Source organism: Melozone crissalis, unplaced genomic scaffold, assembly GCF_028551555.1.
Source record: "Melozone crissalis strain CALT ecotype California unplaced genomic scaffold, PUWL_Pcris_2 ptg000006l_1, whole genome shotgun sequence".
Taxonomy (NCBI): domain Eukaryota; kingdom Metazoa; phylum Chordata; class Aves; order Passeriformes; family Passerellidae; genus Melozone; species Melozone crissalis.
Genome location: NW_026535784.1, coordinates 38740034 through 38765872, shown reverse-complemented (window position 1 = coordinate 38765872; position 25839 = coordinate 38740034). Strand labels below are relative to the sequence as shown.

Genomic DNA, 25839 nt, shown 5'->3' with positions numbered 1-25839 from the left:
GCAGCGGCGGGATGAGCCCTGCGGAGTGAGCGCGGCCCCGCCTGACGCCCCGCGCCGCTCTCGGCGCCTCCGCCCCGCCCGCCTCCGCTCTGGCTTCGGGCCCCTTCTCTCTGCGCTGCGGCGGGCGGAGGCGGCGGAAGGAGAAGCCCATGGAGGGGAACCGGGACGAGGCCGAGAAGTGCATCGGGATCGCGCGGGAGGCGCTGGAGGCCGGGAACCGCGACCGCGCCCTCCGCTTCCTGAACAAGGCGCAGAAGCTCTACCCGACCGAGACGGCCCGAGGTGAAGCCCGGCCCCCTCCCCGCTGCCGCTGCCCGGCTCCGTCGGGACGAGCCCGGACGGACCGCGGGCCCGCAGGAGGGCGGGCGCAGGGGGGCCTGCCCCGGGGGGGGCCGTGCGGGCCGAGGCGAGCGGGAGCCGGCCCCAGAGGCGGCCCGGGGGCTCTGGCGGGGTGCGCGGCTCGGCTGGCGGAGGAGGCCGGAGTGCGTGCCCGGGGGCCGCGCTCAGGGCAGGTGCCTTCCGCCGCCGGTGCGTGACTGGCGTCAGGCGCTGCGGAGGAGTGGGTTTGCCTCCCCCGGTGCCAGCGGGGATCTCCCAGGGCCGACCCAGCTCCTCGCCTGCATTCCTCTCCTCCCTACAGCCATCAGTAAAAGCGCAGCCGTACAGACGAGGCTTAGCCCCGATTAACATCAGGACATCTCAGGCCCCAGGCCGAGACAGGCTGGGTTGGCTTATTTTCTGTCACTGTGAATCACCCCTCTCTACCAGCTTGCAATGAGAGCTGCAGCTCCAGAGTGGACCGTGTCCTCATTCTCTAATATATTTGTGGTCTGTGTCTCCATTCTCTAATATACTTGTGGTTTGGGTTTTCTCGGGTTTGGTTCCCTTTTGGGTGTACAGCAGCCACATAGGAATTGCACACGGGTTTACCTTTGCTAGAGAAAATAGAATATTTGGCACCCCCAAGACCTAATTAGCTCTCCTGAATATTCCGTACTAAAACCAAAAAATATTACCTTTAGTGTTTAGAAATAATTGTTTCAAAGGAACAGTAGTAAGGTTTCAGTGTATGTAGAACTGTTTCCTGTCTTGGAGCCTTTCTGTCACACAGTGCCAGAAGTCAGCTCAAAACACCTTTGGACGCAGCAGGGACTTGTTGCGTTCCTGTGGTTCTCACTTATGTGGTCTGTGCTGTGCAAGGAGTAGGAACAGCTTCAGTGCCCTGTACCACTTACAGGCCTCAGCAGTTGCCATTTCTGCAGCAGAAGTGTGAGGCCAGATCTTAACTGGAAGTTGCTGTGAGGAGATGCAGTGAACATTTTTGGACCTCCTATCCCCTGACTTCTTCTTCTATGCAAACGATAAATGAAGACTTTGCTGGCACTTTTTAAATTAGTATTTAATTTTTTCAAGTGTTTTGTTTTCTGCAAGACAGCATGGATGTTGCCATATTCCCCTAAATTTCTGAGAACATGACATAAATTTTTGAGAACATGACATGCGTGAAAATACTTGGAGCTTTTTGGAATCTGTGTTAGTCAGGAGGCAGGAAAGGAGAGGATTTCAATTCAGCTTCTTTCACCAAGGAGAGCAAATAGCTTCATCTGCTTCACACAGCTTGTTATCATCTTATATCTCAAGGAGTTAAAGCAGCTTTCAGGAAGAAAATCTGACTTGTTTTGAGCATTTGGTTTTTGGTTTTTTTTAAGTAGGACTGCCACTACATAACCACCATGATAAAGTATTCAGTGCAAGAAATAGATGGCTAATTAGGCTATTGTCTGTAGGACACTTGTTTTAGTCACTGTGGAAATTAGCCAAGTCAATCACAAATGAGGTACAGACCTGAGGAAAAGAATTTGGCTTTGTGGTAGTGGGCTGTAATCTGGGGAATTGTGTCTTCTTAAACGAAAAGCTTCCCAGAATTTCTCTGTGATGTTAAATAAGTCAGTTCACACCTTTTCCATTAGTCACCAGCTAATTGTTTGTGCTTGGTTTTTCAGGTATTCACCTTGAAACAAGGGCCTGATTTGTGGAACTGGTGGGCAGTTAAAGCTCCATCTGAAGCTAAAGAGAATTGCAGATGCCCTAATACCACTGAAAAAGTTCAGGCCCTAGGCCTGATTTGAACTAGGTACTTAGAAATTAGGGGACTCTGTAAACATCTAATATCTCTGTGCTTCAGTTTTCTATTTGTGGAGGTTGTTGAATCTTTTAAAGTCATCTCATTTCCTCCCAAAACAACACCAACTCATTGAATTTATTTTGGTTTTAAAGTTTGAGGCACTTAAGTGGCCCTCTTAAAAGTGCAGGGACACAGACTGTATTTTTTTCAGAACAGGTTCTGGACAGGCTGCAATAAATTACAGCTGGCATTTTACACTAAGAACAAATTAAATTGCTCTCATTGGCATCTTTTAGTTGGGGGCCAACATGAAGGAAAAAATCCAACCTGTAATTCACAATTCAGGTAACCAAAAATGTGTCATAGCACATACCAGAGAGAAAGGAGTAGTTAAGGTTTTGTGAACCCCTTTAGTTCTAACACAAATTCTCATTTTACAGTCATAATGTGTTGGGTTTTTATGGTGCTGGGACAACGTGGTGCAGCCCCAGTTGCCTCTCTGCTCACTTATGTTTCTCTGGAGTGGGTTGGAAGGTAGTTGAACTAATTTCTCACTGAAGTTGCAGATTCTTCGTATGCTGTACCTTTAGTATCGTTTTGAGAACAATTGCCCACCATTTCACAAACAAAGTTGTCAGTCATAAAAGCAATGAGAATGGTACTGCTGAATCTTTTACTGGTGGGAGCTTCCTCCTCCTGATGTTGTAGTGGATTACAAAAGGGCAGAGAATAGGTTTTAACTATTGTCTCTAAAACAATACTATGTGTGATCTGCTTTTGGCAACATTTACATTTAAAGGGCATTCAGCACTAGTTCAGTCATCAGTGAAGTTTAGTTTTGCTAAACAAAGCTTCTGCCTGAAATACGCTGACTGCAGCAGTGCTATTTTAGGGCTTTACTAGTGTGAAATGTAAGGTCAGTGCTTATTTAATGATACTGAGCTAATGACTTCGTAGTAGCAGTGTCCATGTTGACGTCATTCTTTGCTAGAAAATTGTTTGATTTTGGTTTTTGCCAAGGATTCATCTTGCAACTGAACAGAATCTAATCGCTTGTCTGGAAAAGATTTTTTTAGAGTGAATTTAAAGATAACAAAGACAAAATGCCCCTTTCAAACTTAGGTGCCATTCTGTTTGAAGGCAGAAAACATTGTTAAGGAAAACTTTATTTTTTAATGCTTCTTAAGATTTTCTTGCCCCATTTCTGAAGCTGCCTTTACAAACATTTTTTGGGAGCATGTCAATTTAGTTTTTAGGCTGTTGCATTAGGACAAATTCTGAATTAAACGGAATTCTTCCATTAGTGAAAGTGGGGGGAGGAGGGGGGTCATGTTCAATGCATAATGGAATCAAATGTAGTCCAAGGATCTTTCATTCAACAGCAGGTAATAGTACACACAACAGAGGCTTCAGACACACTCAGAGATAAGATTCGTTGCCTTACCTGCTAACAAAATAAGTCTTTGGTTCCCTGTATGCCCTATTTCAAAATACTAGATGCACAGTTAAAGTTTTCTTAAATGCAGTGTTAGTGTTACATTCTAACAGCTGGTTTTACCACCAGCAGTTCGTGGAAGAGCCAGAGTAATTTCTGAATACCTAAACTGTATCTTCTATTTGAAGGAAACAATGGCCCCATACCCTTTGTGTGGTTTTCTTTTTCAGTGTAGGACAATAGCATGTTTGTGTACGCTGTGTCCTGCTATTTTAAGAAGTTCACACTGATATATTTGAATTTTATTTTTTTAAGCATCCTGCATTGTATTCTCAGCAATGCAGCTCCATTATGAGGTCTGAGAAGGGGGTTAGAAAATAGTGATGTTTAAAGTATACTGCAACCAAACCTGTTCATTAAGAGACTTAGAGCCACACTTGCTGTGGAGAAACAAGGGGTGTTAAAAATGCAAACCATGGCCCATGCCTGCATTTCTGCCATTTCTGCTCCCACAGATGCTGCATAAATGTTGGGGCAGGGATGAGAAATTTCTAGAGCAATACCAATATGAAAGGAGGAACTGCAAAACTTGGAGCAAGCATTGTTTCAAGAAGGCCACATGTGCATTAGGATTCTGTGCAATGCCATTGTTAAATGTCATACTCACTGGATAGAAAGATAATTATTTTTTTTGTTTTGTTTTCTGGTAGCAGTTCTTTGGACCACATTGGGATTGAAATGCTTCATTCCCAGGGCGCTGTCTGTTCATTCAAAGCTCTGTTCTTGATTAGTTCTTAATCTGCAGACCTGGTCACCTCGTTGGAGTTGTTACAACTTCATTTACCTCAGAACTTCATATGCCACAACAGAGGATATTAGAATAAAGTATTGCAAATATTCAATATGTCCTTCAGCTATAATCCATAATGCAACTGTAGCTCTCCTGTTTTCAGTCTCCAGATTTCATTTGTAGTGAGAGCATCCCCTCAGTTACAACTAGACATCTAAAGCTTAATTGTTTCCTTTACATCTGCTGTAAAGAGCCTGATCTGATCAGTCCATGAGTCTGGCTGAGGCAGGCGGAGGGCAGGACTGGCTCTGAAGTCAGCTGACTTTCTTGTTCAGGCTGAGTGTAGCTACTCACTAGTAAGTGAGTGTAAAACTAAATGCTGGGGAACTTTTAAGAAGCTCCTTTTCAACAAAGCTTCACTTTCTTTTCTTCCTGTGATACACAAGCTATGATGTGTAGGATCCCAGTTTTCTGCTGCTCTAAGAAAGACTATGCTAAGCAGAGGAGAATTTTATTTTAATTTAGGAGGAAATTCTTAAGGATTCTTCCCATGGGCTTTCTAGAAGAAAGTGCTGTACTTTCACAGTGCATGGGACATTTTTCCTTAGCAGTTTTTATTAGTGCATTTTTAATGCAGATAGTAACTAATTTTCTTTATGAAGCGAATTTAGCTTATGTAGTTTGCCATGTTGCTCTGAAGGAATCTGTTTTCCGGAAAGGTGGACTATTTAATAATCTTTAATCTATATTATACTTTCTGTGCAGTCCCTTGTGTTAGAATGGTATTGTTTCTGATTCATTGCTAAGACAGATACCCCTAAAATACAGGCTTATATACAGAAATGGACTTTGTGTATAATGTGTATTAAAACTGCTACATTTGAGATGTACTGGAACATGGAATGAAAGAGGATTTCAAGAACTAGCAGAAGCCACTGGTTTTCAAGTTTCAGGTCTTGAGTTGGGTGTACTTGGCTGGTCCTTGCTGGTTGTGGCATTTTAACAGTGGTTTGAATTTCAGCTGATATTGCCTGGAAGGAATAGAACATCAGTTTGTGGCAGTACTGACTCGGGTTACAGACAGGTATGTACTGTAGGAACTGAAATGTCTGGAGATGGGCTTGATGTCTGTGTGGAATGATTTGCATTTTATATAGAGTGCAAGGTTAGTTCCTCTTCTTCAATTTGCAGTTGCTTATTCAGGTGTTCAGATGTTTTCACCCCAAGGCACAGGTTCAGTGGCTCTAAAAAACATCTAGAAATGAAGCACCTGGACATATTAGCTCCAGTGTTACATTACCTTGGCAGAGACAGATGGGAGGAGCCTGGTTACTAATTTTGAAACACTGTTCCATAGTTTTGGCATGAAATTTGTGACACAAAGTGGTGATCAGTAAGGAAGGAGGATGTAGCAGCTAGTCTTGTCATGTGGTGCTCTCATCTGAGATACTTGAGAGGCCTGACTTTTTCACTAATACCTGTAATGATACTATGATATATTGTTGTTTTTACAGTTTTGTTGGAAGCTATTATGAAGAATGGAAGCACTGCTGGGGGAGGCGCTTACTGCCGAAAACCAGCCAGTAACAGTGATCAAAGTAAGCCCAACAGCACGAAGGAGAACAATGCATCTGCTGCAGGTGAAAGTGGAAAAGGCTACAACAAAGACCAAATGGAAGGAGTACTAAGGTATGGCTTAAATATGTCACTGCTTTTCATTCTGTGTATTGTCTACTTACCCTTTCAATTCTGTCATCTAGAGGAGCCACAGGAAGTTTGAGGTTGTCTCAGAGGGATTACTTGTACTGAACTTTGACTGGAAGGAGGAGTGTTGCTGGCTTTAAACACTGAGTGAGACGCTGTTACTTTCTGCAAGAAAGATGCTACTCCTTTCTTCAAAATATTAAGGCTACTTTATGGAAAAATAATACTGAAAATAGTTACTGAGTAGATCTCATGGTAAATGGAAAAAGTTATGAAAATTCTGTTGTACAACTTGCAGGGCAGTGTTTCTATTCAGTATTTTTATACTAAAGATACATGGTCACTCCTAAAGTTTATTTTCAAGCTAATCTTGCTGTCCAGGCTGGTCTTAGACAAATGTTAAAATTATTTTGGTTTAAATGTAAAGGTGTCTGAGAAGCACTGGAATACATCATCTGAGTTGCAGTATAAACTCTGCCTAGTGCAGCTTGATAGTATTAAGATGAGGTGACATCAGGAAAGGATGTGGGAAAAGAAACAAAAGTCAATAAAAATGCCCTTTTGAGGCAACTAAGTCTTAAGTCATGTTATTACTGCATACTTGCTGGCTGTAGGAGCAAGAAAAATATTGTTTCATATGTGCCCAGGTTTCTGCTAAAGAAATATGGATATAGCAAGGAAATTTCACAGCTCAAACCCTGGTATTTTCACATAAGCCTAGCCCACATATTTTCAAGGGAGCTTGAAGGGAAATCAAGAGGTCCCTGTCTCCTAGTTTGTGTGTATTGGATGTTGTGCATAACAGAAATTTGGGGTGATTGGGGTTTGTGTGCATCTGTAAAATGTATGTTTCTGTTGATACGATCTTAGATCTTCCTGCATTTCAGAAATCTGTTCAGCTGTGCTAACAGTGAGGAAAGAAGTAGTTTTTCTGTGTTGATACAGAAGCTCTGCATTCAGGCAGGTAGACAGCAGCAGGTCTCACATGATTATCCTCTTGGTGTTATTTACTAGTGCTTTTCATTGACCATTATCTCTGCTTAATTAATGTTATTACCTTTTGTGATATATCTGAAGTAAAGCCTGGATAAGCCTGTATGTTTTTGTTAAAATGATTGTAGAATGTATGCTCGTACACACATGTGTGAGACAAAATATCCAGAAAGAAGTCCTCTGTAAATGTGGCTTAGCTCAAAATAAGGCATGTCACATACTCCCAAAAGGCTGCTGCAGGGAGGGCTGTCTGGTGCCAATAGTCACTCACCTGTGACGTGCCATTCTGAGCTGCAGTCTGCTTCGACATCAGGCTCCCTGCAAGATCAGTCTGTTTGTCTTAGCAGAAGGTATGTTGCCTACTTTGTCTTGGCTGAAATGGTGTTGTAGAGCTAGCTTTTTTCTCTGGTTGGCTTTTGTGGTATTGGGTATTGCTTTCTTGAAGGGATTTGTTAAATGCTATATAAACTTAATCCAGTTTGTTGAGATCAGGACCAGAGTTAGGGGTATTCAAGAATCGCACATTGAGAATAATATTGATGCAACATTGCTTCAAGGACATTGAATGTTGAATACAGAGTTTTAAAACCTACCAAGATCTTTGCAAAATAAGCGATTGTAATACAGAACAACCCATGTTTGTTTGTTTAACATACCACTTAAAATCATGTGTTGAAACAATGTCTTCACCTTTGCTCGGGGAACGCTGCCATCCTTTAATACAGCACTTCATGAACCTTTAGAGAGAGATGAATTTTTTGTTTAGATTTGTGCAGTGATCATGTTGAAAGTTTTGAAATGTTCGTCTTGTTATTATTTAGTGACATAAACCACTTAAAAAATTTGTGGTTAAGAATTAAAAAACATGTGTGCCTTGCCCATGGGAGCAGAATTAAATACAAACAATGGCCTAAAACTAAACGGAAAAATATAACACATTCAGCGATGATAACTGAGAGAAAGTTCATGTTTAAACCACAGTGAGAATGAGCTTTCTAGTTGGAAACATGACAGACAGCATATGATATTGCTTCAGCCAGGCCCCATATTTTTCCAATTAAATGAAACATGCCCCTCTGGGGAGGGTATTCTTTAGAGAATAGAGTTTGTCACCACCATATGCTTCTGCTGTACCGCAGTGGAATGGTTTTAAGATGTTTGAATTGATTAAAGAAATTGTGTGTGAAAAGAGGTGGTTTTAAGCAGTGTTTCATGCCCAGTTGTTGTCTTTTTTTCTGTAAGGGAAGAAGTTTATAGACAGCAAGGTAGCAAAACCTCCAAACTTCAATAAATTCTGACACTCAGCATGGACATCGGACAGAGTGGTTTGCATGTGCATGATTCAAAAGGTCATTATCCTCAAATATTCTTCCCTTTAGGAGTTCTTGGTTCAGTAACTGAATATAGACATAGGAAAAGCTTTCAGCTACACTTCCATGCCATTTCCAATGCTGTTGTTTTAAGCTTTACTGAACTGTCAGACAGGGAGACTGACTCTGAGCTCCCTGGCTTGGATCACTGATTAAAGTTCCTGGAATTGTACAGCTATCTTGAATTTGTTTGTGACAGCAGATTTAAGAAGCATAGTGAGGATATGCTTGGAGCAATGTAACTAATTTAGCTGCATTAATTTTCATCAGTGTTACTCTAGTAATGTGAGTAGCTATGAGTACAAACAAGCACCTCTGTGCTGGCTTCATTTTTTCCACATACACAGGGGACACTGATCACTAGCAAGTTACCATAACAGTTCTGTAGAGTATTACGTGAGCTTGCAAGCTGCTCAACAGGGAGAAGCGTAAGATGTAACATATTTCCTTTGATTGCATAAGTGCTGGGTAATGCTGCTCTTTGTGGGAGCTGTGCTTGCTATTTCAGTGTGACAGTTTGAAGGTTGAGAGATGCCGCAGCACTTCGTTGCTTTTTAGTGGAAATGCTTTGAAAATCCCATCTGTAGTACGTGCATCTTAATGATCCTTACCTTGTCACCGAGAACTGGATCAAGTTGCCTTAACACCTTTAGGTGACCTGCGTGTGGGAGGTATTGACAGGAGACCAGCAGAAATATGTTAGGACCCACAGTAGCCTTAATGCCTTCTTAGAGCAAGTGCCCTAGAGGTCTCTAGGCAACTGAAAGCTACACAAGCAATGTCAGCTTAAGACAAATGTGTAAGAATCACATGCACGACAAAAAAAATGAGGCATTTTCATGTTGTATGTTTTATACAGGGTCTTTTTAAATTATCTTAAAATGCACATGGTGTTTGACGTCTTTGGTCTCTTTTTTTTTTTAGTGAATAAGCCATAGCATGTATTCCATATTGCCTTTTTGACATCTGAAAGAAAACTGCCATGACTACTAGTATGCTAAATTTGCATTGTTGTCTTGTGAAAACTGTGGTGGAATACTGCTTTTCCTGCCTTGCCAGTGCCAGCTTCTTGGAAGAAAGCACAAGAATCAAGTTTTGTATTTGGATTTTTGAGATAAAACCAAATCAAACTAACATGAGTTCTATAGAAACCTTGCAAGGCAGGATTAAGTGCCATTGAGTAGTGGTCAGGAATAATCAGTAGCTTGATTTGAATTCATGTAGTGAACCAAAACATTGCCTGTACACATTTCATGGATCAAAACAGGAATATAAGTTGTGTGACTGACTTTTTCCAAGCATTCTGCTGACACTTTCACAAATCCAGCAAAAAGAGAGATATTGGTTCTTTTCTACCATAGTGTCAAGAAGATAATTAATTGGAAGTGGATTAATAAGAGCAATCAGTATGTGTTAAAAAAAACCAAACCACCAAAGCAGAGAAATCAGGGCATGCCTTTAATTAGGCTGTAGAGCTGCCGTGAGTTTTTGAAATACCCAGTTGAATGATGGATAAATTAAGGTGGAAATCATAGTCATAGAGCCTGTCACAGAAAAGTGGCAGAGAAGAGATGATGGACTTTGTCATAAAGCTCATAACTAAAATAAAATATTAAATAAAATCTGGAGAAAAGTATGCTGATGTAAACACAGCCTTGACTATTTCATATGATATACACAGTAGAAACAAACTGATCAGGTACATCCAAGAGGAAGGTAGTAAGACAAGCACCCTAATAATGTGTTGTTGAATCTATCAGTGCACCAGAAGTCTGAGAGTTCTGCTGCATTTGTTTTAAAAACTAGGGGTATGCTGGTACCAGCTTGAGTTCCTTGACAGTGCTGTGACCTTCTCTTCCCCATCTAGAGCACTTCTTTCAGCCCATGTTTGTCACCCAAACTGTGACTGGCACATTACCAGCTCAGCTGCAAGATACCATTTGCATCAGGCTCTCTGGCATAGTTGGAAATTTGACCTGTATAGATTTTGGTCTGCATTTTACTGTGTTTTTCGGCTCAACTCTAGGATCAGAAGTCAGTATAGCTTCCTCTTGCTGGATTCTTTGTCACTAACATTCACATTGCTGCTCACTGTGCTGCTCAGTTCAGATTACCATAGGGAGAAATGATTGTGGCTCCCTTGACATGCTTCTGGTTGAAGTATTTGTCTTTTGGGCTGTTCCTGTGAGACTTTGGAAGACCCTTTGAAATACCTCCTCATACTCCAAATTTCATGATTGTGCATTGCTGCAGGTATTTGATCCAGTAAGGCAAGCATCTCTGATAGGTTTTGTTAATCTGATAAAAACTGACAGTGCTGACCTAATCTGAATTGTAGATTTGAAAAGTGATCTGACAAGCACAGCATTAGGATCACATAATTTTGTAGTCACAGGAGAACCAGTGGTGGCAGCCCTTGGGTTTCTGCAGGTGAGAAGAGGCGTTTCAGAACCTGAAGGGCTCCCTGTGCTGTCAGCCATGAGAGCATGGAGAGGAGCCCAGCATCCAGCAGAGTTGTTGCTGCTGCAGTTTGCAGCTGGCTGACCAGTTGTACTGCAGGTGCCTTGTCAGCTGCAAGCTGGGATAGTGGAGCTTTGCAAGGGGTGATGAGATGCTTCTGTCAACAGATTGGGCATGAATGTAGGCCATCACTTGCTCTCCTGCAGTTTGAGAAGTCTATTCTGTAAAAGTCAGGTGTTATTTCAGGAACAGCCAGCAAATCTGTTAATCAGAAGGACAGTGCCAAGGTGTTGGCAGGGGACTGACAATTCAACAAGGAGAGAAATAACAGAAATAATTTGATAGTAATTCAGATACAGAAGTGATCCAACCAGAAATGAAAAGTACAGGAAAAGCAATTCACAAAAAAGCCAAAACCCCAAGCAAAGTATCAGTGAAAACTACAAACTTCAAGTAAACCAAAAATAAAGAACAACAAAAATAACCTGTTCAGTACAAAATGGGCAGTTTGTAAGCAAGTGATGTGTACATTAGAATTTAAAAAAGAAATGTCTGCATGGAGTTTACATATGCAAGAAAACTAGCAGTAGGAACTGCAGTGCCTTAAGGGCAGCAAGACCAAACAAACAACAATTTGAAATGCAGCATTCAGAAAGTTGTTAATGCTGAGAGTGTTGGAGGGGTTTCAGGTGCAGTTGAAAGCCAGCAGTAACATCAGTGATGGAGCTTTTCCAGACCTTCACTGATTTTACCCTTAATTTTTCCCTGCCTTTACTAGCTGATTTTTGTGCCCTGTAGTAAAAGAAAAGTGCCACCTGTCTTCCCATGACAAATGTCCACAGAATAATTCAGTGGTGCAGGTGAGGGTTTCTTGGCTGAGTGAGGATTGTCAGAGGTCAGTCTGCTAAAGTAAAGAGGTGAGGAATATGTCCAGTAATGTCTGCATCTTTTGAGGGGCAAGGATCAAGTTGGCCATGGCTTCCAACAGCTTCCAGCAGCCGGAGTGAAATTTCTCCTCAGGAGAGTGGAGTTTTGGGGGAGGAAGACTTGGAGCATCTCTTAAAGGATGAGGAGGGATGGGGCATCTGAGGCTGTGTGCTGAGGCATCTGAGGGTGGGCTGTGTGCTCCTGCAGTGTTAGAGAAGCCTTGTGGCTGCACAGCCATGTGTGACCTGAGTCCTAGTGACCCCACAGTTTGTCCTGTGATAAACTGACTTTCCAGGTTCTGTTTGTGGTGCATGAAAGTTTTGCTTCTCGGGAGCACATCACAAACACTGATAACTTTGTTTAACTGGAAAGCACCTTCTAATCATCTTTGCTTGTCCCATCATTCCCAGTGCAAGTTTTGGTGCAGAACTCACATGAACTCAGCTGAGAGGGGTAAAACAGAGGTGTTACCCTGTTATGATTGCCCTGAATTGTGCTCTGTCAGGAACCTCCTGGCAAAAGTCACTGACTCCCTCCCAGGAGGAAACTGCATTAACCAGATGCTGGCAGCTTACAGTCCAGGTGGTTTTTGCCTTGAGGTGGCCAAGCAATGGTGTAAAACTGTTGGCTAATGGCACAGTGTGGTAAGGGCTTCATAGCATAAGGTCACTGCTGAAAATTCCAGGCTTAGGTATGGTTTTTGGCCCCTCTGCATTTGTAAGATCATTTAATGGTTTTTAGCTTTAAAACTTTATCTGCCTAATCCAAAGTCCTGCTAAACTGCAAAATTTCTGTATGTATATTCATGTTCCACATTTGTGTTTGTAGAATTTTTCATTTACCACTAGGAAAGACTTGCAAAGAAAAAAACAGAAATGTGTTATACTTTGGCTGAACATGTTTCTCAGTAATAACAATACCTCATTTGTGGGCCAGGTTCAGGATAGCTGTTGCATGAAAGTGATTGCATTAATCCTTTAGATGTTCTGATAGATACCCACCATTGCTGCTTCTCCTTTGAGGGTCATCCACTGTGGAGCATCCACTGGTTGTGAACAGGAGGAAATCTCAAATGGGTTTTGGGGAGTTAGAAGTACAGGTTGGCATCTGTTGCACTGGTTTTTTTTTCCCATATTTCTCCTCTTGGCGTCCTAGAGTTGTGAAATGAATGTATATTGTAAATAAATAGATTTCTGTGGTTTTTTTCTTCCCCATGAAAAATGACAATATGCTGTTGAAGGAGAGAGTTGTTCAAGATGCACAATGCTTAAAAACACAAGAATGAATGTTTCACACCAGAGTTTTAATGCTAAAACAATAACAACTTTGCTGAACATTGACGGCTTGCTATGTAATTTTATATCAACCAAAGTTCTGAAGAGACTGGCCCACAAACAGATATCTCAGAAGCAATTGTTGAAGAGAACTTAGATTGGATGCTGAGATAGCAATTTCATTAAATAAAAGCTTAATTTGATACTGTTAGACATTTAAATAAAGCTACCTGTTCTTGGTACAGTTCATAAATCATCCCAGCATTGAGGCTATGGATTAAGGGATCTGTACACTACCACACTTCTTTCTGCTTGTACAGATTACCAAAAAGAGTTTCCAGTACTCACGAGTATAATTTAATGTATTTTCTTTCCAACCTTTCTTGATGGATTCACTGTGTTCTTTTTAGTTAGCTCTATCAGCTTCCTAATTGGAGCTTATTAAATGTTACTTCAATATAATGAGCCATATTTATTTCACAGGATGTTTGTGTTGGCAGCTGCCTGCATACATTCAATTCAGTGCTCTTGTGAGCATTGCACCGAGGCTTCCGTCAAAGCTTCTGTATTTGAACACAGGAAACAGGATCCCTCAAATGAAATTTGATTTGATCAATCTGTGAAGTAGGATGGACCACACATGATGGTGTGGTTGTACTTGTGATGCTCACATTCCCTTAATTACAGGATTCCATGAGAATGCCAAAGGCTTCCTTGCCCCCTTGCAATACACAGGGCTGCCCTGTGTATAGTCTTGGAAACATTAAACCCAAAGTTATGTAGACATTTGTGCATGTAAGAGAATGCAGATACAATTACAGCCATGTGAAAGACTCACATGAAGCTTTTAAAGTATTTTTGGATGTAATTTCTATTTCTTGCTCAGACCAGTCCATTTTTTTTGGCATGCACTCCATGTCAGTGTGCTTTATTTCTGCAGTGCAAGTTTGGGATTCAGCCTTTTCTTTCTGAATTTTTACCCAAGTAACTTGGTTTGATTGTTAAGCTGTATTTACTGGTTTGATCAGTTCTTCCTGCCCACAAAGAATTAATGTTCTCACTTTTCCTCTAAGTGGTCTTTCTTTCTTCTGGGGTATTGTGAACTATACTAAATCATTACATCATTTCCAGATTTTGCTTTTCCTGTCTGGGTTAGACAGCCTACAAAAAGAATATTCCTGAGGTTTGAGTTTTAAAAAATGCTATACTTGATTATATGAGATAAGCTAAATATGCAATTGCTGGAGCTGATAGTGTGACTTTGAATTTACATAAACACTTACAGAAAGATTGTTAAGATCCAGGTGCATTCCCAGCAGCAGAAGTATTCTCTCATGTTTTATTCCCTGAAAAGTGAATGCTTGAGTGATGGTAGGATTTGGCTTTAGTTTGGAGAAAGGGAGGTGTTGTTTGCTTTGTTTTATATCCTTCATACTGAAGTGCATTTGCTGTTTACAGTCAAAACACATTTTCCTACCTGCTAGTTGTGCAAAGTAAATTTGGAACCTTCTTTTTATGCATTGTTAACAGCAATATTAATGCAATTATGGATGAGAAAATGCTACAGTAGTTGCAAACTGAAACCCTTTCTTACAGCCATGGTAGTTCTACAGTAGAAGTAAAAGAAATGTACATAATAAGCTCAATAGTGAGTTTATTATCAAAAAATGACATTCTTTGTTTCTAGAGTGGATATTTTAAAAATAATTTATATTGAAAGCAAAAGATGTAATATAATGCACCAGTGTAGTGTATGACCTCATTCACAGCTGTGTGTTAACCCATTACTTTTACATCTTTTTGCTTGCAACATTTTACATCATTTTCTTTTGCAGTATAAAGAAATGTAAAAATTATTACGAAGTCCTTGGAGTGTCAAAGGATGCAGGTGAAGAAGACCTAAAGAAGGCTTATAGAAAACTTGCTTTGAAATTCCACCCTGACAAAAACCATGCACCTGGAGCAACAGAGGCTTTTAAAAGTAAAACACCATTTTTACTTTAAATTTCTTTTATCATTAAACTTCCTCCAAATCCATATTTATCTGCATTGATTGCTTGTATTTTTACAAATGTAAATGTGATTTTTAGCTGTGGTTGGACCGACATTTTTATTCAAGAAAATATTTGACCTTTGTTATATTAGAAGTAAAGATAAAGAACATGGACTTTGGCAGTAGGGCTTGGTTTCAGAAAATTAACTGTATTGTTCAGTACAGGGAAGAAATACTTTATCTGTGAAACCCAATTGTACTTTTTTACTGTTGTTGACTTAATGTAGTTATTGAATTTTATTGTCTTGGATCTTTACTGTACTTGAGCTAGATAAAAAAGAAAGCAATCCTTGATAGCAAAATGCAGTTTTTTTCTGAATCACGTGCCACACTAAGTTGCCTTTTCCTTAGAATTTCTTGGATATGTGTAGTTTTACTACTTTTCCTGCATAAATGAGTTCAATCATGGCCTTAATAGTAGTTGCCTTTGACCATTTTTTAGGTAGAACTTACAATCTGACTTGACCTTATTTAAGGCTGCCTAGCTTAGTCCTACACAAGGGGAGTTATTGAAGAAGAGCTTTTTAAAGAAAACTACAGCTTCATCTCAGATGAAGAAAAATGTGAATCTGTAAGAAATTATAATGGATAAACAATCTGATCGTGGTACATCTTTTTATTTTTTTCCTGTGTGAGGTTTACATGCAGACATTTGAAAAAATCATTCGGATAAAACACTTAAAATTGGGGAGGGAAAAAAAGAAAAAAAAAAGTCCTGAGCAAGACTTCTGATACAGACTTTAAGAGGTAATTATAATGATATATTAACAATTCCAGATGAAAAGTAGATACAGCAGAGCAGGAAAGTTGATTGCTATTGATTCATTTCCTACAGCCTTGTGATGTCTTTATCTAAAAGATACTATTCCTATAAAATTGTCTCAGGCCCTGGGAATAAAATAGTTCTTCCTTGTTAATAGCATTTCAAATAAATCGTCTTTAAAATGTTAAAAATCAGCTTCTTAATATTTTATTTAATGTGAGCACTTTGTACAAGTCTAATTTCTTCAGCTGAATTTCACTTTCTGGTTTTTAACAAGATGAGTAAATGAACAGAAAATTTTGTTGGGGAATCTCATTGCCCAAAAATTATTTCATGACAACTGGTATTTTCTTGCATTGAAATTATCGTAACCTTTTGTATGGCTGAGTAAATTTATGGTTTAGTTTTCCTTTAAAGATATCTGATCAGTTTTTGACATCAATCTGAGAAAAAGAGTTTATAACAATAGTTTTTATTTCATAATAATGCTTTATTTTAAGGAAAGGTCACATTATAAAACAGAATTGCATTTCATGATAGGTAAGGTACTTAGATCTTGACCTACCTAGCACTTCTATTATACTGAGCAGTCTTACTGAAGTGAATTTTAAATCAAAAAGTATGTGCAAATGTAATAACTTCTGCTATCTTTTATCAATTTAATCAAAAATCTTTCCTGTGAAAGTTTTGACCAGTGACTTTTTTTTCATTTTTATGTCCTTTTTGAAAAGAAAGTTATATTGGAATCAAATCTGTTGTGAATTAGCACCAGATAATCAAGAGCAAGTAACAAACAGACATATTGTGACAGTAGGGTAACTTCACTTTATGTGCAGTCACCTGAATTATCTCTGTTCATTTTTAAGTCTTGGGATAATCTAAATTTTTACTACCTATTTTATCCTCATACTGAGCAACACAGCAATATTTGATGTCAGTTTGTATCATGCTGCAGTTCAAAATACCAGGCTTCATTTATTTGGGTTTTCTCCTTCACTTAAAGGAATTGCTTAGGTTTTTTCCTAAGAGCATCTTAAAAGACTGGTGGCTAAAACTCATTAACTTTTGCTTAGATTGGATAATGTTTAAAATATTAATTATAAAACCACAGTCTTATTTGCCTGTGTTGAGGTTATAGTGTTGCACCTTTCACGAACTTTTGATGACTGATGGCTTTTCAACACTGAAAATCATAATCCCTGTGCCTTGGGTTGGCTGGCTGCAAAGGAACTCTTTTGTTGGAGAGGCCTGGAGGAGAGAGTAGAGAGGAAGGCAGAAGGGGTTTAATGAAGAAATGACTGAGTGAAGATTGTTCATCAAGTGGCAACACAAACTTTCCATCAGTCTGTAAGATCATTATGTCTGTGCACCGCAAGAAAAAAGCTTCTAAAGTCAGCAGTGTGTGTGGGTTTTCTTGCTGATATTTTCTGTGCTTACCTAAGTGAGGTTTTTTCCTTTCTACTGCCAAAATGGAAGCTGTTCATTTGTGATACCATAGCATAAACAGGGACAAGCATCCAGGCCAGGCCTTCCAAACACTGAGGTCATACTGACCGCCCGAGGAGCACATTCCTGCCATGCATTAATGTTCTACTCCTCAGGTTACATCATGCAGAACTTTGTGTTATTCATGTAACCCACAAATACCTTCAGAAGCACGAAGAAAAATACATTCACACTCTTGTAGACAATGAGGTTGGTGCGTTCCAAGAAATGCCCACTTTACCGAATGAAACCAAAGAAAACCTGCTGAGTCCATGAAGGTTTTTTAAGCTAGCTGGTAGAGCAAACTGCAGTTACTCAGCTTCAGAGTCTCATTGTAATGCTTGATGCTTTTTTTGTAACTGCAGTGAGAGAGAACATTTCCACAAGGGTAGGTGTTCCCCTAGAAAAGGAAACAAAGCTCTCCTGCCTTCTGCCTTGTTTAACAGGATAAAAGGCTTTTGGATAGCGTTGGTGGGAAACTTTGTGGAAGCTATTCTAAGAAAAGTGGAGATGTTTCTGGACCTTGTTCTACTGTAGCTGTTTTGTAACATACAGTAAATTGCATCGTTTGCTGCCTATTTTTGACTTTGAAATTGCAATTTTCATGCTGGAATAGCTTTTATCATGCATTTATGGGAGTTGTGTTTTATTCCTCGCTTCAGAAATCGGAAATGCGTATGCTGTGCTGAGTAATCCAGAGAAACGAAAGCAGTATGACCTTACAGGCAGTGAAGAGCAAACCTGCAATCACCCTAGCAATGGCCGATTCAACTTCCATAGAGGTTGTGAGGCAGATATTACTCCAGAGGATCTGTTCAACATGTTTTTTGGAGGGGCCTTTCCAACAGGTATTTGTATACATCAGCATAATTATCGAGATGTACTGCCAGAGTGGCATTAGAGTTTATGAATTATAAAATAGTAGAATTATTCCGGCCAGCCTTGAACCCCAAGTCTACAATCTGCATCAGTTTATTTTTCCCTCAAGTGTTCCTAAATCCCAAAAATGTCAGTTCTTTGGGGTTACTATCATACAGCTTAAAATACTTATTTTAAACAACTTTGAAATTTCAAGATACCTTAACGTCATTTTATGTGCTGTTGAGCAGTAACGTAAAGTGCTTTATGTTGCTTCTGCACTGACCTCTAAACAGTGTTTTTGTACATGATTTTAATGTGGATGTTCCTTCCCCAGGTAGTGTACACTCATTTTCTAATGGTCGTGCTGGCTACAGCCATCCAAACCAGCACCGTCAGAGTGGGCACGAGAGGGAGGAAGAGAGGGGTGATGTAAGTTTAAGCACCAATGGCTTTAAACTACAAAATTTGCTTTCAGTATTGTGATTGTACAGGAGCTCTGTACTGTAGAGGAGGATTTGTACCTGCCAGTTGGGTATTTTAAACTTCAGTGGGTGGTTTGCTTACTGACTGATAAATAGGTGTGCAAATTTGAGAAGGTAATAGTCTGGTTTTGTAAACCTGATGTTGTATGTCACTCTCTTACTGGTGACTGGTATTATTAACCTATATGAGCCTCTAATTGTGGCCACTAATCCTTGTATGCATAGAAAAATTTATTTGGGCTGAAGTAAGAATTGAACTTATGGCTCAGTATTCACCTCCATGAATTATCTCTAGTCCTGTATAATCACATATCACTGCATAGATAAGACCAAATCATGGCATACAATGTAGCTGAATCCAGCTTTTATGTGGTAGTTGCTTGTGTGTACGTGCTAACCCATGAACTCCTGCAGCTTGAGCACTGTGTGAATATTGTGTATGCATCTGAAAGTTCAGATAATACCACAGTGTTTGCAGTTACTGTTTTCCTAGCAGCTTTTGAGGCTTAAAGCAAAAAGTCACACTTAGCATTAAGTATTGTCAGATTTACCTGTTTGCCTGATGATTTATGAAATACCTGAATCTGTTTTGTTCCGTAGGGAGGTTTCTCTATGGTCATTCAGCTGATGCCTATTATTGTGTTGATCTTTGTCTCCTTGTTGAGCCAGTTGATGGTATCTAACCCTCCTTACGCCTTATACCCAAGATCGTAAGTAATGCTTAATTACATCACCTTAAAGCAGAGGGGAAGGTATTGTGATCACCCTCTCCCACTTAGAAGCATTGTGGAGAGTCTTCCCTTAGTTGATCATTGATTTCCCACAGTGAAGAAAGGGAGGGAAGGTGTAGATGAAGCAGAAAAACATGTTCTGTTTTTAAAAAAAATTAGATGCAAAGAACTTGCTGTGAGAATGTAATGGAGAAGAGAGGTCAGCAGTACCTGGAGTTCAGGAGGTCTAGGACAAGGCAGTGGGTCCATGCAACATGGCACGTTGCAAAGGTGTTTGCATCTCCAACATAGTTATCAAAACCTGAAATCTTCTAAGGCTCATTACTCTTTTGGGGGTAATCTGTGTTTGTGGAAGGTGAAGAACTTGAAAGCAACTTTCTCATCTTCATTTAAGTGGTAAACATGATGACGGCTGGGAAGATTGTCTGTTCTTTGCTTCATTCTAGGTGCTGGTAAAATCTTCTTTTTCTTGTGAAGAATTCTACTTGTAAAACTTACCTGTTTCATACAGTAGGATATTTAAACCTTTTTATCTTCTGAGAAATAAGTAACTTGAATCAAGCATGCAGCTAGCTGGTAGAAATAGCCCACTCATCACACTGGTTTTAAAGGGCCTTAGTTCCTTGCAGAACTAAGAACAACAGAGAGGTTTCTTTTCTCCTGTTTTTCAAAGTTCTCTATTTCTGGAGTAGGATGTTTTTCCCTTCTGCAGCTAAGCTGTTGTAATGCTTACAAAAGCTTTTCTGCCAAAATATTTGCACCCGGTCTTTGATTTTTAATCATCGCATCTACAGAATGCCAGCAGGAAAATGAATTTATCAGGGCTGGCAGCAGACACTTCAGAATGGAGATGCTGTACTGGGTTGCTACAGAATAGTGACTTGTTTCTGTTGAGTTTGAATGTAATTTTCTATTATTAAAACTTGTATTTGGCTAAAGAGGTATGAAATAAGTGTCTTAGTAAAGTGGATTTTTTTTTGAGATCAAGTGTTTTGGCAGCAGAAGTTTAATGTTTAGGTAAGTGCAATAATTTTTTTCTCTAGCAGATTACAGAGCCATTCTTTTAATTATTTGTCTCAGAATGGCAATTTTGGGAATGTGCTGCTATTATTCTGTAATGTCAATATTTTTTTAAGTCTACTTGTGGTGTTAAAACAATAATCAAATTAATATTTAGTCTTTCTCTCCCCCCTGCCTCCTTTTTTGCAGAAGTACAGGGCAGACCATAAAAATGCAGACAGAAAATTTGGGTGTCATTTATTATGTCAATAAGGACTTTAGAAATGAATACAAAGGAGTGTCATTACAGAAAGTGGAAAAGAGCGTGGAAGAAGATTATGTATCCAACATTCGTAATAACTGTTGGAAGGAGAGGCAACAAAGTAAGTTTGGCAATGTGTGTAATTTCATTAAATCATGCATTACTATAAAAATAGCCTGAGGCTAGATGGAAGTGCTTGTATTGTTACAACATCTCAATGCAAAAGTAAGTGTAAGGTCCCCTGCTGTTTCTCACTTTAAAACTGCCCCAGTGTTACTTAGTTTTTGAATTTTAGTCAGTGATCTGAAAACCCTTTGCAAATTATCAGCAATTTTAACCTGATTTATTAGCTGTGACCATTTCTCAGAAAATTAAAGACTACACTAAATTGATTATGACAAAGCTTTTGTCCTTAACTCACTGCAATTTCTAAGAATTCTCATGTCTTCCACATTACTTTATCATGGCAATAGCTCATTTCCCTAGGTGCTTTTATACAAGTAAATAAATAAACCAGAAGCTTGCATAGGTGTTTCCAGAGAGACGAAAAATTAATGTGCCTTGGACCACAGTACATACAAACACTGCTTTTCCAGGCAACCAAGGACAGGCAGCACATCCTGTAAAACAAGGGGGTTTAGTTTGCCATCTGTTTCTCCAGTCTGATATTATACAATGAGTTACTTCTTTTCAGAAACCTAGAATTCAGTGTTAAAGCATAAGAATACTGAAGAGCACCAGCAGCCTTTTCTAAATCAGCATCAATTTTAACCAGTTATTCTGTTGTCTGTGAGCTCTGTGGGAACAGCACTGCTAAAATTACATCAGTGTTGAAACCAGATGGTTTTAACTTTTCATGTGGTGAGCTTCAGTCATAGAAAACTGGAAAAATAATTCATTCATGACCTGTCACTACACAGACTGGAAGTAAATAGAATGTAGTTCTCTGAGTCAGATCACATATTTCTGTCCAGCTTTAGTCTCTGCAGTCCAGTTGTTTGGTACTTGTCATTTATCATGTGGTGAAAACTACCCAAAGTGATTTTGAGTAAGAGGCTCCTAATGGTTTTTCTTTTTATCCTGATTATAGAAACAGCTGATTTTGTGGTTTTATGGATTTAAAACACCTGTTGTGTGTTAACTCTCTTTGACAGTTAAAATCTATCTGGGGTTAATTGACGTTTAAGAATGTCTTGCATTTTGAGTTGAAGTGACAAAAAAGATTTTACAGAATTATGATGCTCAGCAATGTCAGGCTGTTGAGCACCAGTATAATACAGAGAGCTCTTAATTATTAATAGCTCTGAACATTGACAGTCTGAATCAGCATCAGCTGAAGTAAAGGGCTTAACATTAAGATTGGATTTTTTGGGGCACAGACAAGATGCTAGAGGAATCAATAACAATGCAGGATCACTGAGAGTGGCCTATATTTGTAATGTTTAATGAGGTGTGACAGAAGTAGTAGGGGATTTTTGTAGGGTGTGGTTTTTTCGTGTTAATCAGATACTGCTGTATGAACTCTGAGGGAGCTGGAAGGCTGATACAGCTTTACCTGCTCAAAAAGATGGAAATGTTACAAAGATCCAGCAAAGGAAAACTGTAGCAGTGCTGTTTCAATGGCGTCTGAGGGAAGTTAGAATAGCGAGAAGGAAAAAAGGGCAAGGGTTACAACCTGAGGTGTTTTGTACAGCTCTGTCATGTGCCAAGTATTCAGTTTGTAACCAAAAAAATCTTTTCTCTTTTCTCCTTAAAGAAACAGACTTACTTTATGCAGCAAAAGTCTATCGAGACGACCGGCTCCGAAAGAAAGCAGAGTCCATGTCCATGGAGAACTGCAAAGAACTAGAACGGCTGACCAGCCTCTACCGAGGAGGATGAGCTACAGTTACACACACATCTTATCTATGCTGTTATCTCTCCTGAAACTGAGAAGAGATTTAGTTTCACCATGGATGCTGGAAAAGAGGGTGGATGTAAAACTCTACTGTGTAGCTGTTTCCAGAAACCTTATGCTGAAATATCATTTAACGGCTTCTTTACCTACTGTGAAATATAGGTAACTTTAATTGTTTAGATTTTACTTCAAAGCTTCTGTGAATTCTTTCAGCAGAGAGAATAGCTCAGAAAGGATGCTATACTTATAGAGACTTAGTCATAGTGGTTCTCCTCTAACATATTTGCCATGTAAATATCTGTGGAAAGAACTCTTTGTGTATATATGAGTTAAATGACTTTCTATTTAAAAATCTCAGAAATTTAGTTCCATATTACATTTTGTCTCACTGATGGAATAAATGGTATGATTACATCACTCCTATTCAGATGTCAAGTGTGTGGAGTTGAAACAATAATTTTTAATATTTTATCTCTAACTCTATGTAAAATCTTCTAGGTTTACCACTTAGAGGAACTTGGTATTTTTAAATATAATGGCATATATTCCTAAATATCTGTTGGGGTAAATTGATCTGGTGTAGAGTAGCAGTTTAGCTGTTGTAGTTTTTTAGCATTTCTAAGCAATGCTGAGAAAAATAAGAACTACACTAATCTCTTTTCAGAGTAAATATTTGCAAATGCTGTACAGACCATTATAAACATTGCTTTTAGTACTTGCAACGGTTTACAGCAGCTCTACCATTTGGTATTCCAGTAGTAGTAAGTCCATACGTACGGTTAACATGCATCCATAGCTTCCTTAATTTTCACTGGAAAGGTAGAGGAAAACATGCAGCACTAAAATTTTAAAACTAAAATAAAAAGGCAACCTAATTTTTTTTCCTGGCAGGCTTCCATTTTCTTACTACTTTTTTATTTCAAGCTAGGTCCCAATACTGATTCCTCAATGGGCACCGCAAGTGGAACAGGGAGATTTTGCTAAGGACAAGCTATGTGCCTTTCAACCCTTTTGCCAACTATTTAAATGCTTTGCTGCTTTGCAGTGTGCTCCTATGGTCAGAGCCCTATCACTTGTCAGAAGAGGTAGGGTATGTTTTTTTTGGGACCAGAATGTAGCTGGACTGACTTTGTAGAAATGAGCAAGCCTACTGTTTGGCTCCTGCATAGAAGATCATGTAACTCAGTGGCCTGGAAATGGAAGCTATATGTAGCCACACCTGCTGATGCAAAGAGGTGTTCTGAAGCAGCTAAGTACAATGTACTTAAAGTTTATCAAAGTATGTTGAAAATGTTTTTAGGTTCAGTAGCTAATGTTTTTTACATTTTAACAGTGTTATGCAGGGGAATGTTTCTTGAATTTGAGAATGGCAGACAGCTTGTATTATGGGCAATATATTTTGTTTGACAAAACTGCTATCTTTGAACAATGCTATCAGTTCATGTGGAGCCAAATATTTCTTCTAAACTGAAAATTTAAATACTTTGTCTGACTTCATTGCAATTCATTCTGATCTACAGCAGGGTATGACTTTACAAACAAACTAAATTACTCCAAGTGATCCAGAAAACGTTTTGAATATATCCCTTTTCCAAATTGTCCCAGTGGAAATGTCTTCTCTTGAATTGGTGTATCATGAGACTGGCTGCAGGCTTTTAACTAAGCAGCTAAACCGGCATTCAAGGTGAACATAAAAGCCTGGGGCACAAAACAGAACTAAAAGTTGCTGAAACAACAAAAAAAATAAGGGGTTGCTGTACTGAATGTCCTTGCTAAGACTGCAGTAAAAGGGTTCAGATGCAATGGAAAGGCATCCAGATGTTTGAAATATGCAATCCAAATCTATGGAGAAAACCAGATTCCCCAGATTTTGTAACTGTCCAGAATGTATTGTAATTATATTAATGAAAACAAATTATCAACGTAGATCCTGGTACTCCTGTGTCTTCTTAAAAGAAGAAAGTTGTTCCAAAGGCTTTAACAAGTACTTGGGCCTTCCTGTTTACAAATGAGTCTGAGTTTGCAAGTGATCTTTTAGTTAACAGGAAAAAGGATATATAACACATTTATCAAACATTGGAACTGTGAAGTCAGAGTGAACAGATGGTCTTAGCAAAGCTGCCTGTAATAATCCTATGGGCTGTGTCTGCCCTGCAGCCACTTCTGGTGCAGGTGAGAAGTGGGGAAAGGGATGGATGCTGACATTGCTGTCAGTTCCGCTGCAAACTGGAATGATGTGCTGGCTGTGCCCTATGGCAGCACAGACATCCCAGAAGGTTTAAGGTGAGACCTCGACTGCAACATTTCATTTGACTACCTATTGCAATTAGCACTTTCTGAAAAGGAAATAATATGTTTATACTGCTGGAAGTATGCTGCTTAGCATTTAACAGATTAAATAGTTGCACACTTTGAAATATTGAGTAATGTGCAAAAGGATGCTGTGATTTCCTGTGGCATAAAGATTAAGCTGCTCTAAATATGGCCTGCAAACATTCTTGTAATATTTCAAGTGGGTGTTTTTCTCCTCATGATTGTTGCTTTTTTTCCTCAAGTCTGAAGGGGTTTTTTTCTTCAGAAATGTCAATATCTTCCCTGGATTTGTTAAGGGAATCTGCTGGAAAGTTCAGAATTCATTTTCTCATGAGCAGAATGCAAATTGAAGAGGGTGGAGTACTTAAATCTTTTCAGATGACCTTTCTTCAGAAGGCAAAGTTCCCATTAAAATCAGATATTGGAAAGAAAAGGGAAAAACAAAACTGGTTTTGAACAGCCTGACTAAAAATCCCTCAACATTTTATCTACCCGCTCCGTACTGTTTTTATTTAGTCATTACCTTTCATTTAATCTAAAGATAGCATGAACATGAACATGGGTTCTTGGTTTTATCCTTTAAAAGGGCAGGCAGAAAAGCCTTGCAAAAAGAGAAAATATCTTGGCATGGCTCTGAGACAGCCTAATGAAAAAAGGAGGTGATTTGCATCTGCTGAAATATACCATCAATATGTGTTCTATTTATGGAGCATCCTGAGTCACAAGCAGTTCAGTGTTCACATCTGATGAACATTTCCCTACAAGTTCTCTGTTTGGGTAAAACAAGTCTAAATTGGAATTTTTAACCTTTTTTTAAACAGTCTTTTTTTCTTTTACAAGTTTCCAAGAAATGGTAGAACATTACAGCACTAAAAATGTAACAGATGCATTTAAATAGACAGCAGAGACAACTTT

The 25839-nt window shown here is 39.3% G+C and overlaps 1 protein-coding gene across 1 annotated transcript; it reads left to right on the top strand.

Moving 5' to 3' along the window:
- DNAJB14 (DnaJ heat shock protein family (Hsp40) member B14) lies at positions 1-24358 on the top strand. Its single transcript, XM_054293355.1, has 8 exons — positions 1-282; positions 5865-6039; positions 14914-15059; positions 18042-18227; positions 18575-18669; positions 19323-19432; positions 20663-20835; positions 22471-24358. Exons 1-8 carry the CDS (start codon positions 150-152, stop codon positions 22593-22595), a joined length of 1143 nt encoding a protein of 380 aa, XP_054149330.1. The 5' UTR covers positions 1-149; the 3' UTR covers positions 22596-24358.
- The last annotated feature ends 1481 nt before the right edge of the window (positions 24359-25839 follow it).

Bases quoted from the DNA above. Each gene is read 5' to 3' on its own strand.
- DNAJB14 (XM_054293355.1), top strand. From the start codon at position 150: ATGGAGGGGAACCGGGACGAGGCCGAGAAGTGCATCGGGATCGCGCGG. The intron at 6,040-14,913 runs GTATGGCTTAAA...TTTCTTTTGCAG, and splicing joins CAAATGGAAGGAGTACTAAG to TATAAAGAAATGTAAAAATT. The intron at 20,836-22,470 runs GTAAGTTTGGCA...TTCTCCTTAAAG, and splicing joins TTGGAAGGAGAGGCAACAAA to AAACAGACTTACTTTATGCA.